Genomic DNA, 12,420 nt, shown 5'->3' on the forward strand with positions numbered 1-12,420 from the left:
AAAGCTGATAAAAAGTATAAATACAAACATACCTTTATACCCCAAACAAGGCAGGTTAAAAATCATAGCAGATTAAACAAACAAACAAACAACAAAAAAAAAATGCTTCAGTTGGGGTGAAAAAAGGTAAAGATTTAGAAAACTTAAACTAAGAATGTAATCATTCCGAGAGAACTAAAGAGATACTCAAAGTTTTCTTACCAAAACCCTCCAGCGAAAACTTGGAAGATTTTCAGTGTCTAAACTTCAAACTCAAAAATACAAGCTGTAAAAAAAAGGCAGCTTGGCAGGTGAAATAAACAAGTTGAAGACAGTGATAAATTGTCCAATGTGGGGAAAAAAAAATAAAGTAACCAAAGGCCAAGATAAAAAGATTCTATATTCCCCATTAGTTTTTTTTTAATGATGACCATGTCACTGGACACTAAGAGAATCCTAGAAACTGCTGGCTGTTCGCATGCTTCCAGGGTTCAAGGGCAAACTGCCTCATTAACACGTGGAGGGAAAAGATCCAGATGTATTTCAATGCAGATGACATCTAGATTAATTTGAAAGTCTTTTCCAATTATCTTTATCAGTCTTTTTTTTTTTTTCTTTTGAGAGCAAAAATGTTAAAGGACAGTCAACCAAAAACATGTATAAAGAAAAGAATTACAGCCAGGAAATAGTCCTCTTGGGAAAAGTAGGATGGAGGGAAAGACGTTTCTTTACTTTGTATTCCTAAAGCCCACATGAATAGTCTCTTTGCAGATAGTTTTCGCTATACTTTGTAGGAGAAAACAGATCAGGGTCAAACTCTGGTGACAAAACTGAAAAACCACCTCAAGTAACAGCTTCTTTTTTCATCCGACTTTGTGTTTTTCTTATCCAGCAATTGACATGGTATCAAGATCTATTTACCTGACTGGAGTTGTTCTGATGAAAAGAGATAATGTCTCAGGAGATGACTGTCATAAGATTGTGTCTTTTATAAAGCGACCATCTCACTTTTGCAATGTATGGTAAATAGAGTCAGCAAAGGCAAAATCCATTGTTAGCCCACGAGAACCCAAGGCAAGCTCAAGATGCGGATGCTTCTGAGGGTACAGGAGACGGATGTTTATTCTGAGTGGTTCAAAGCTGTAGGCACCGTCTTACACGATAAACGGAAACTTTCTCAGAGAGCTCAAGAGGCACTTTCCTGAGCTAAACTGGGAGAAGATCACCTCATTCAAGTAGTTGGACGAGACCTTAACGAGGGCGACAAGACGGCAGTGGACAGGAGGTTACGTGAGGTCTGCTGAGGGGCAAGGATTACATGGGTCATATTTGGTGGTGCAAACACCGTTTTGGACCACAAGGGTTTCTTAAGAAAAAAAAAATGCACAACTTATTTCCCAGTGTTAAGAATGGTAGCTTATCAGTCAGCTCAGGTGAACCTGGTCACTAAGAGCTGCTGGTTCACTGCCTTATTGCTGGCACTAAAGGAGCAAAATACCCACCTCCCTGCCCCAAGTTTGCCTTAACAAAAACTACACGTTTTACAAGCCTTTGGGACCAAGTGACTACTCAAATGACTCTCAGAGCACGAGGAAGGGCTGCCCGCGGTAGCTGGGGCTGTAAGGCTTTTACGACCCAAGAAACTTACCGTCTTGCCTCTAGCGCCCTTGGGTCCAGTTTCTCCTGGGCCACCAGGGTCCCCGACCTCACCCTAAATAAGTTCAGAAAAATAGCAAAAAATGGTTAGTAAAACCAAAGAGGCATATCTCAGTGTCTTTTTGTACTGGTTCCAACATGAAGACATTCTTCACATGTATTTTTCTCTTTGATAGTCTTCTTCGAACTGTCTTTGCCCCGATAACTCCTGATTTTCTGATTCTCAGCGCACCCCCCTGGGGGCTCACTGCTTTATTTCTCTGTCTCTGCAGATGGCACACAGCCCCCTTGGAGATACGGACTGTGCTTTTTATTTTGTCCCCTGACCCTATCACAGGACTAGCATTTACTGAGCTCAGTTGGTGGCTCCAGTAGGAGTGGAGGACAGCATCGCTGAACTTGCTACCTGAGGGTGCCTTACAAACACAGTAGGAGAACGAGGCAAGTGAGATCAGGTAATTTCGGCTTTTCTCACATTTTACTTCCCTTTGAGCAAAGAAGAAAATACATATGGTAGAGGGGGAGGAGGACACGGGAGGAGAAAAACATGGGTGATTTCTTCCTTGTGAATTACAAAGCTAGAGATAAAAGATTATTTTTAAAAGCCTGCTTCTTTCTTCTCCCCTTGCTCCAAAAAGGTTCTCTTTATCCATTTATAATGAATTTTTCTTCTATTGTCCTATAACACATTTCATATACCCAGGAGTATCTCTGATCTGTAGTTAGCGTGAAGTACACAGTACCTTAGGTCCGCTTTCTCCAGGGAATCCTTCTTGCCCCTATAATTGAGAAAATTAATATATGCACATATCACTGGCATAGGTTTATATTGACTTTAATTTTGCCTGCTGCCTTATTTATTTTAAATGCCTCTGAACCAAGAAAGGGCCAAAATAAACTGTACTGCATGGTCTGAGAAGCTAACTCCAGTCTCTAAATTAAACTATTGACTAGTCTCACCAAAACATCATGACAACCTAAGATCAGTGGGTCAAATGTACACCTTAGCTCTCCTTCAAACGTAGACATTCAGCAGGAGAGCTGGTGATCTGACCATGTGTTTCTGAAACAGTCTTCTTGAACTGGATTTCAACTTTGAGGGAGAAATTGGGGAAGCCTGCAGACTAAATTTGATCGTTTGTTTTCTGGTCCTCTGTTTACCTTACTTTGGCCTCAGGCTATAGTTGTAAATGTATGATAATCCTAACTTGATGAAAAAAACATTTTATTTAAGATAATGTTTGTTTTCTGATCATTAAAAATAATATCTCCTCAAATATATTTAAAATAGTAAAAAGACAGAAGAAAATTCACCCAAATTTCACTTCCCAGAACTATTACTATAAATATTTTGCCATATTTTATTTAATCTTTTAAAAATGCATTTTAGCACAATTAGGGTACATGTTTTTTTAATTACATTTTGATTTTTACTTGACATTGTCACATAAGTTGTATATATTATGTATAAAAACATTCGCATTCATTTTAAAGAGTGGCTAATATTTCAGTGGCTTCGCTGGTGGCTCAGATGGTAAAAAAATCTGCCTGCAATGCAAGAGACTCGGGTTTGATCCCTGGGTCAGGAAGATCACCTAGAGAAGGGAATGGCGACTCACTCCAATATTCTTGCCTGGATAATTCCATGGACAGAGGAGACTGGAGGGTCACAGTTCATGGGGTTGCAACTGAGCTCAGTCATAACTAAGCAACTAACACTTTCAATATTCCAGTGCTATTAGCTACTTACTAGTTCCACTTTTATCAAATACTAAGGTTACTTTCAATGAAAACTTCACTGGAAATCCTTCATTCATTAGGGTTTTTTAAAAAGAACTTTTAGCTTTTGGGGGTTTGTTTATTCTTCTAGACAGCCTCTTACATCATTCTCATTGGGATTTCACTTGAAATTACATTGATCCTTATAATGTTTTAGATTTTTCAACAGTATTTGGTATGTCTCCAATTATTGAAATTTTATATCCTAGTAATTTTTGTTACAGGTCTTGAATATTTTTGTAGAAAGAATATTCTTAACTATATTATGTTTTTATGGATGTTACTATGATTTCTAAGTGGTTATTGTTGGTATATAGCAATCACTGCTTTTGGTAAAGTTATCTGTCTTACTTCCAGCACTTAAGTATTCAGTGACAATGTAAAGTTATAATTCTGATATAAAGTTATGAGGTTTAATCTTAAAATTACTGCTTGGCCCATTGCATTTGGAAAGGCCCCATAGAACTTCTCACAAATAGTTAGGGTAAACATATTCAGAGGACAAATTTTGGAGTGCCTCCTTCAGGTTTTAGATTAGATGAAGTGTTCAGGCTGGAACCAGTCAGCCCCTGAATGCGCATCGCTGCAAAGAACTGAAAATCAATTTCGAATTTTAATTGTTGCCTGCTCCTTAAACTATCAAGTTTTTTTCCTACTATATTCTCCACATATTATCCCTGATGCTGGGAAAGATTGAGAGCGGGAGGAGAAGGGGACGACAGAGGGTGAGATGGCTGGATGGCATCACCGACTCGATGGACATGAGTTTGGGTGACTCAGGGAGTTGGTGATGGACAGGGAGGCCTGGTATGCTGAGGTTCATGGGGTCGCAAAGAGTTGGACATGACTGAGAGACTGAACTGAACTGAAATGATCAAAATCTATCTCCAAAGATCTAAGACTACCTTATTCACTCCCTTTTTTTCTCTTAAATGAGGCCAAAAAAAAGCAACAACAAGTTGAAAATGACCAGCTTTCAGTCACTGTGTCTTACCTTTGCTCCTTTACTTCCAGCACTACCATAGCCTGGGTTGCCATCATCACCCTGTAAGAAGAAGCAATTATTTACAAACATCCCCAACTGCAGATGGAGATAGGCTTATTCACAAGAGAACTAGACAGCTGTTTTGCTTAGGAAAAATTAAGCAGCAGGATTCTCCCTTGGGGGCAGGCCACTGACATAGCGGCGCTAAAGGGAACTCTCAATAGCAAATGCAGACAAGGCACTGCCACTTAATCTCACTTGTCTCATCATAAAAGAAAAATAATAATTGTACCTGCTCATCGTGTTCTGAGAATTAAATGAGAAAATTTCAGATGTATAATAATCTTAATAACAGAAGATAGAAGTGTTATCTCTCCTGGATAACATTTGTGTTTGTACAGAGATATACCTTATCTCTGAAGCATTTCAGTTTTCTGGATAAAAGAAAGACCTCCCAAGTGTCTGGGTACTGGCTGCTGCTGGATCCTTGTACAGGCCTTAGTGAGAAGCCCATACCGCGGGTGGAAGGGTGGGCTGGGTTTCCCATGAAGGGGTTTGGATGAGACAAAAGAGTGGAAGCAAGGTTGAGGGATGTCAACCACAGGCTTTGTCCCTTTTGTCATTTGGCTTTAAGAGCATCCTGCCCAGGATGCTTGGTACCTGAGAAGTTGTCACTTTGGAAAAGCTGGCCAAGACCAAGATGAAATCTCAATTTCTAGAATGTTCTACAGCTAGATTGGACTGTTATCTTCATCACACTCTTTAGAGAACCACTCTAAAGACTTTAGAGACTCATAGTGAGAGAAAGTGAAGGGCCCTTCTCACATCAAGAGATACCTATTGAGCTAAAAAGAGTCCAAGAGCCAGATCAAAAGTAAGAATAAAACGCAAACCGGCAAGCCTCGAGGACCGCGAAGGCCAATGGCTCCCTTTATGCCCAGATCGCCAGGTTCTCCCTGTCAAACAGAAAAATGGCACGTGTCTTTATTAGGTTGTTTTTGTAGAGGACGTTAGAAACAATGAAACTAAGACAAAAATTTTCAATTGCATCCATGACCATGGGTTTGTGGCTGGGACTGAGTTTGTAAGCAATTCAAGAGGAGCTGCTGTTGGTGAGTAAAGTCTCCTCCATTGATAAATGAAGCCCTGGCAAGTCTGACATATTGTTTGGTACAAGTTGCCATCTTAGCAACTCAGGGCCGCGAGCCGCGCCCTTGGAAATGTCTTGCCATGAGTCAAAGAGGAGGCTCTGGACCGTTTTAAAAATTAACAAAGCTATTCTCTGTGACGAGCCATACAAATCATCTGAATGTTGCAGAAACAACTGACTTATTAATCGAGTTGTAATCAAGATAACCAACATAGCTTGACATCCCTGGCAACAGTTTCTGACTTCTGGCTACTAGCACGTCTACTGTGGGTTATAAATCAATCTCAGTATCACATTGAGGAAGTACAGCTACTTGGGAAAGTTAACATAGGTTTACAAAAGAAGGTTAACTCCTTTTTGTAAAAAAAAAAAAAAAACTTTTAAAATCTCGATTTTAAATTTACAGAAATGTTGTGAAGACAGGATGAAGAGTTCCTATACACGCCACATCTAGCCTCCCTTATTGTTAACTTCACATTAGTTACATTCGTAGGGAATATTTGTCACAACAAATCCATGGATATTAACTCATTCTTATTAACTAAAAGGAAAGGCAAGTTAGTCGCACAGTCGTGTCCGACTGTTTGTGATTCCGTGGACTCTAGCCCACCAGGTCCTCTGTCCATGGGAATTCTCCAGGCAAGAATCCTGGAGTGGGTTGCCATTCCATACTCCAGGGGATCTTCCTGACCCGGGGATCGAACCTGGGTATCCTGCACTGCAGGCAAATTCGTTACGAACTGAGCTACCAGGGAAGCCCCAAGTCCATACTTTATTCATATTCCCTTAGTTTTTACCACCAAATCTCCTTTTCCAGTCCCAGGACCCCATGTCTCTGTAGGTTCCTCCAGATGGGGACAGTTTATCTGATTTTCTGGTTTCTGATGATCGTGACAGTTTTGAGGAGTACTGAGGACGTATTTTGTAGAATATCCCTCAATTGGAGTTTGATGTTTTCCTCATGATTATGATATAAGTTTGGGGAGAAAAGACCCAGAGTGAGAGAAAGTGAAGGGCCCTTCCTCTCACATCAAGAGTGTATCCTATCAACGTGGCTGACACTGGTGCCCTCGCCATCTGGCTGAGGAAGGCTTGGCTGTTTCTCCACTGTCTCGTTATTCTCCTTTCTCTTTCCAAGAGAGTGGAAGTGTGCGCAGCCCACGCTGAAGGAGTGGTTGACTCATTGTTAAGTACAGAAAGACAGTACAGCACGTGTGAGGAGTCCGGATGGACCAATGTCCGCCAACACTGATCACTGGAGGGGCACAGAGACTAACGCTCCTTGGAAGGGGGGCAGAAGGCCACCTGCCTGGCAGAATTTCTTCCAGGGCAGTGGCCCCCGGAGTGCGCTCTGGAAGCCACCTGCCTCCCAGATGCCTAGGGCCCACATGCCAAAGGGAATTCCTGGATCGCACCGGTGTCAGTCTCTGGTGGTGGAGCCCAAGGACATGCCTTTATGAATAAGCGTCTCTGCTGATTCTATGCACACTGAAATTTGAGGCCATCTGCTTGAAGATAGCGAGACTGAGGAAGCCATAAGGCTTGTTCAAGGTCAAACACTTTGTTACTGGTTACAGCCAGACACCGAGGCTGGGATAAACTGCCGGGTTGGTTGCTTCCCTGGGAACTTGAGCTTAATGGAATAAGACAGGAGTAAGTGCCTGGGGCTCATCTCAGACTTGGAGAGCTTGGTCCATCTTGGGGCTCCCCAAAGGGTTTGGGTTGGCATTGAGGGCACTTGCCTCCCAAATTCTTGCCCCTCCCATTCAAAAATCTCTCTTACTAACAGTGATATTCTTTGGCACAACTACCCTGCTGCTATCTCCTTGCACACTTCTACACTCTTATCTACATCCAGCTCTAGGGTCCCTCCGTCTCTGTCTACCTCTGTCTTGGTCTCCTCCATCACAGCCTATGGAGTGCCTTCATTTCACATGCAAACCTTCCCTTTACACCCATGATGTCTGCACACATGCATACTCACTGCGGGACAAACTGAGTTTTTCCAGAGACACCACTTCCGCTGCAGCCCTCTCCAGGGTGAGAAGGCACCATTGTATCTGTTCCAAACTTTCCTTTCTAGACCGTTATTGCTATGCCGCATCTCTAGTAATCCCTTTCGGAGCTGATTATCTTTGTCACCGATGGATGTCATTTCCTCCTGCGATCAGCTGTCTTTGTAACACTCAACTGCAGGCTCCATCGTGTCTGCCTTTCTTAGGTCTCCATCTCAAACACATTGTTTAGTCCTTTGCAGCTGGCTAAATGCTACATGTTGGAATCTATTCTTTGGTGCATCTTGGCCACCAGGAGTGGTGGCTTCTCTAGTCCTTTCCTCCTTACCTACTTGATGCCAGCTGAGGCTCCCAGCTTCTCCAAGACGCTCCTTCTCAGCATCCAGTGTGCTTTTGTGATTCTTCCCCCTCCTTTCCAATGATTCCTTTTCTGCCTCCTCTTACCCTTCTTACAAAGAGTCATCACCAAGAGTCTTTTTTAAGTTCCAATGATTCTGAAACCTGCATCTTCAATCAGTCTTAGACTCTCTGCTCCACCCACAAACCAACGGGTTCCGCTCACTCTTTTGCCCGCTCTGCCTTTCCCACTTCTGTGATGGGGTTCCCACTCAGACTGAGGGCCCAGAGTCGTCCAGCCCTCTTCTCTGTGTCTCAGTTCCCTCCAGGGAGAGCTCCACAGGCCCCTCCGGAGTCCCTCCAGGCCTCCCCTGTTAAGTCACCCAGTCACTGCTGGTCTTGTCGTCTGTGAGGGGCCAGCACCCTCCTAGCTTACAATCTCTCCGTCTTCACAATATTCCCACACTGAGGTGCCTGTTTAGAAGCTTGCAAACCTGACTGTGTTTACACGTGCTGATCACAAATTGTAAATAACACTGTACTGGCTCCCTAGTCAAGTCAGTCACCACAGACGTTCCTGTTCTTCATGGTCCCCCAGATGGGATAATTTTCACTCCCCAAATACTTGCTCGTGGGCTTTTTTTCAGTCTTGTGTTTTCTTTTATTTATTTCTTCACTATTTCTTCAATAAATATCCCCTGCCCCTTCTCACGCCTTGCCAAATACTTCTTATCTTCCAAAGTCTACTCAAAATCTATATCCTTACGATGCCTCTTTTTCCAGTCCAGAGATAGTTCTGTTAACACTGTGTTTAAGCTTCTAATTCAGTCCCCTATCCCTGACTAGTATGTTATGTCATAGACTCTTGCTCCTATAATTTTTTTTTATCTATCTAATTTTGGCTGTACTGGGTCTTCATTGCTACACTGGTGATTCTCTCGTTGCGGTGCACAGGCTTCTCATCGCGCGCCTTCTCTTCCTGTGACGCGTGGTCTCCGGGCGCAGGGGCTTCAGCGGTGTGGCGCCCGGGCCCGAGAGCACAGGCTCAGTAGTCCTGGTGCTGGGGCTTACTTGCTCCATGGTATGCAGGCTCTTTCTGGGTCAGGGATGGAACCTGTGTCTCCTGCATGGGCAGGTGGATTCTTCACCACTGAACCACCGGAGAAGCCCCTCTCATAGATTCTTGTCTTGAAAATATTCTCAATTTTGTGGGGTTGATTCTCTGTCATATTTATCACCACACAACCCAGAAATTCTTCCATTCAACAGATATTTTCTAAGCACTTATGACATGCCAGGTACTATTCAAAGCTCTAGGGATGCATCAGTGAGCAAAACAAAGACCTCTGCCCTTTCGGAGCTGACATCAGTCCAGCTGAAGGCCAGCACAGTGACTTTGACTTTAAAGGTATTTAGCAAATGTTCTTATGCATGGAGGAAAGAAATAAAGGAAGAGAAGGAAGGGGTGCGGGGCGGTGTGTGGAGAAAGGAAGAAGGGCTGTCCTAGAAGAGTCCCCCTTCCCCGACATTCTCAGATTGGGTGTAGCCCCTCATGAGATGAGGCTGAGCTGGATTCCATGACCTCATCTGGGTCCACACCCACGTCCTTAGATGTTGCTGGCTCTCTAAGAATCAAGCCAGGGTATAGGGGCAATGAGATATGTTCTCCTCTATGTTGAAAGGGGTTTGGCTAATATAACCACACACATTTCCCTTGAGAAGAAAACCTCAGCTTTCATGGGTATAAAGAATGTGACCTACTTTATTTCCTTGGCTTCCCAAACGGCCTTGACTCCCTGCCTCTCCTGCTGGTCCTGGAAGCCCCTGAAATGAAAGAAGGATTGCAAATATAGCAGAACATAAAGCAACTTTCCTTGAAACCCTCTGTATCTCTTCTAAGAGGAAAATGAACCACAGATGGGGAAAGAGTTACGGCTTTATTGACTCCCGCTCTGGAAAAAAGTACCACAACTGTCAAATGAAGACTAGTAAACAAAAGAAAATTAGTAAAGTAATTCAGACCAGATGTTGCCTAAATGACTGTGTTTCCCGGGGAGTATTCTCTTCCAAAGGGATTTTGGGTTCTCAGTGTTTTGCTGTGAGAGCAGATGTTGTCAAAATGTCTAACATTTGAAGAAGGCATTCCAGATGACATTTGCCTAGAACTGTATTCTTCCTCATTCATTGTTTTGAAAAAGTGTGTTGTTGTTGTTAAGGTAAACTTATCTTTGTTTGCAAATAATATGACTAGTATGATAGAAAACTCAAGAAACTTTACTAAAAATAATTAACACTCATAAGACATGTTCAGGTGGTACAAGATAAACATTCTGACATTTTTTTCTCTTAGATAAATCAGAAGAGTAAACCTAAATAAATTTCCATTTACCAGTAAGAGAAAAAAAACTGCAAAATACTCAGGATAAATTTAACAAGAAAGATAAAAGATCTACATAAATAAAGTTTTAAGATGTTATTGACAAACATCATAGCAAAACAAACAAACAAGCATACTATGTGTTGATATGGAGAATCTATTTGATGTGATAGAATTCTCTCCAGTATTCTAGAAAGCATGCTTTCTTTTTTAAGATGAATTCATTTATTTTAATCGGAGGATAATTACTTTACAATATTGTGGTGGTTTCTGCCAAACTTCGGCATGAATCAGCCGTGGGTGCACATGTCCCCACATCCTGACCCCCCTCCCAGCTCCCTCCCCACCCCGCCCCTCAGGGGTGTCCCAGTGCCCTGGCTTTGAGTACCCTACTTCATGCATTGAATTTTCCCTGGTGATCTATTTCACATGTGGAAATATACATGTTTCAATGCTATCCTCTATCACCCTTGCCTTCTTCCACTGAGTCCAAAAGTCTGTTCTTTACATCTGTGTCTCTTTTGCTGCCTTGCATATAGGATCATCATTACTGTCTTTCTAAATTCCATATATATGCGTTAATATACTGTATTGGTTTTTCCCTTTCCGATTTACCTCACTCTATATAATAGGCTCCAGTTTCATCCACCTCATTAGAACTGACTCAAATGCGTTCTTTTTTAAAGGTGAGTGATATTCCATTGTGTATATGTACCACAGCTTTCTTATCCATTCATTGGCTGACGGACATCTAGGCCGCTTCCATGTCCTAGCTATCGTAAACAGTGCTGCAATGAACATTGGGGTACACATGTCTCTTTCAATTCTGGTTTCCTCGATGTGTATGCCCAGCAGAGGAATTGCTGGGTCATATGGTAGTTCTCTTTCCAGTTTTTTAAGGAATCTCCATGCTTCTCCATAGTGGCTGTACCAGTTTGCATTCCCACCAACAGTGTAAGAGAGATATATAATGGAGAGAAAAAAATCTCCTTAACAAATGGTGCTGGAAAAACTGGTCAACCATGTGTAAAAGGATGAAACTAGAACACTTTCTAACATCACACACAAAAATAAACTCAAAATGGATTAAAGACTTAAATGTAAGACCAGAAACTATAAAACTCTTAGAGGAAAACATAGGCAGAATACTCTCTGAGATAAATCACAGCAAGATCCTCTATGACCCACCTCCCAGAGTAATGGAAACAAAAACAAAAACAAACAAATGGGACCTAGTTAAACTTAAAAACTTTTGCACAATGAATGAAACTAGGTGAAACAAGACCTAGTTGTTCACAACAAGGCGAGAAAGGAGCCCTCAGAATGAGAGAAAATAATAGCAAATGAAGCAACTGACAAAGAACTAATCTCCAAAATACACAAGCAGCTCATGCAGCTCAGTACCAGAAAAACGAACAACCCAATCAAAAAGTGGGCCGAAGAACTGAGCAGGCATTCTCCAAAGAAGATATACAGATGGCTAACAAACACATGAAAGGATGTTCAACATCACTTGTTATTAAAGAAATGCAAATCAAAACCATAATGAGGCATCATCTCACACCAGTCAGAATGACTGCCATCAAAAAGTCTGCAAACAATAACAATAAAGGCTGGAGAGGGTGTGGAGAAAAGCATGCTTTCTGGACAGCTTTAGAGCTAAACATTCAAAGATCCCAATTCAGAGCAGCCCAACTACCTTTCTATGTTTTTTACACTTGGGATTGAATTTTTCCTCGGGGATTTCCAAACATATGGCAACAGAAAGCTCTTTTGGTTAAACTGTTTACAGGTACTTATAAATAATCCAAACACCAGTGAATTGAAGTCATTTTCCCATTTTTGTTCTATGCCTACTATAATTTAAAAATAAACAAACCAAATCTGTGTAATAAGCATGATACTTGGTAACTTCATTTTGTTCAAAATGAAAAAATTAACATTACCTTTTCATCTTTTAAAAAATGAAAGATTTGATAAGATGGACATAAAATATTTCCTAATAGGAAAGACTGCTGAACAACGAATTGGTTACGAGGGAAGATGATAATAATTTTCCTACAACCCAAAAACAGGGAGAGTCTCAATTTCTTCACTCTCCATAGCTCTTATTCCTTTCCCTTCTGACTTTTACTTCCATTGC

At 41.7% G+C, this 12,420-nt stretch overlaps 1 protein-coding gene across 5 annotated transcripts in view; it reads right to left on the reverse strand.

Annotated features, from left to right (window-relative positions):
• COL6A6 (collagen type VI alpha 6 chain) overlaps positions 1-12,420 on the reverse strand; it is a 130,064-nt gene that overhangs the window by 35,975 nt on the left and 81,669 nt on the right. For all 5 annotated transcript variants that reach the window (XR_014077720.1, XR_014077723.1, XR_014077721.1 and 2 more), the window contains 5 exons: positions 9,662-9,724; positions 5,293-5,355; positions 4,409-4,459; positions 2,379-2,414; positions 1,628-1,690 (listed from right to left, as the gene is read on the reverse strand). Coding sequence is in view for 1 of the 5 variants with exons in the window: in XM_081573202.1 (XP_081429328.1) it covers positions 1,628-1,690; positions 2,379-2,414; positions 4,409-4,459; positions 5,293-5,355; positions 9,662-9,724 (276 nt within the window). In the remaining 4 variants the exon portion in view is untranslated. The remainder of the gene's footprint in view (positions 1-1,627; positions 1,691-2,378; positions 2,415-4,408; positions 4,460-5,292; positions 5,356-9,661; positions 9,725-12,420) is intronic.

This window comes from Giraffa tippelskirchi, chromosome 2 (assembly GCF_054371585.1).
Source record: "Giraffa tippelskirchi isolate mGirTip1 chromosome 2, T2T-mGirTip1v1.2.pri, whole genome shotgun sequence".
Lineage (NCBI taxonomy): Eukaryota > Metazoa > Chordata > Mammalia > Artiodactyla > Giraffidae > Giraffa > Giraffa tippelskirchi.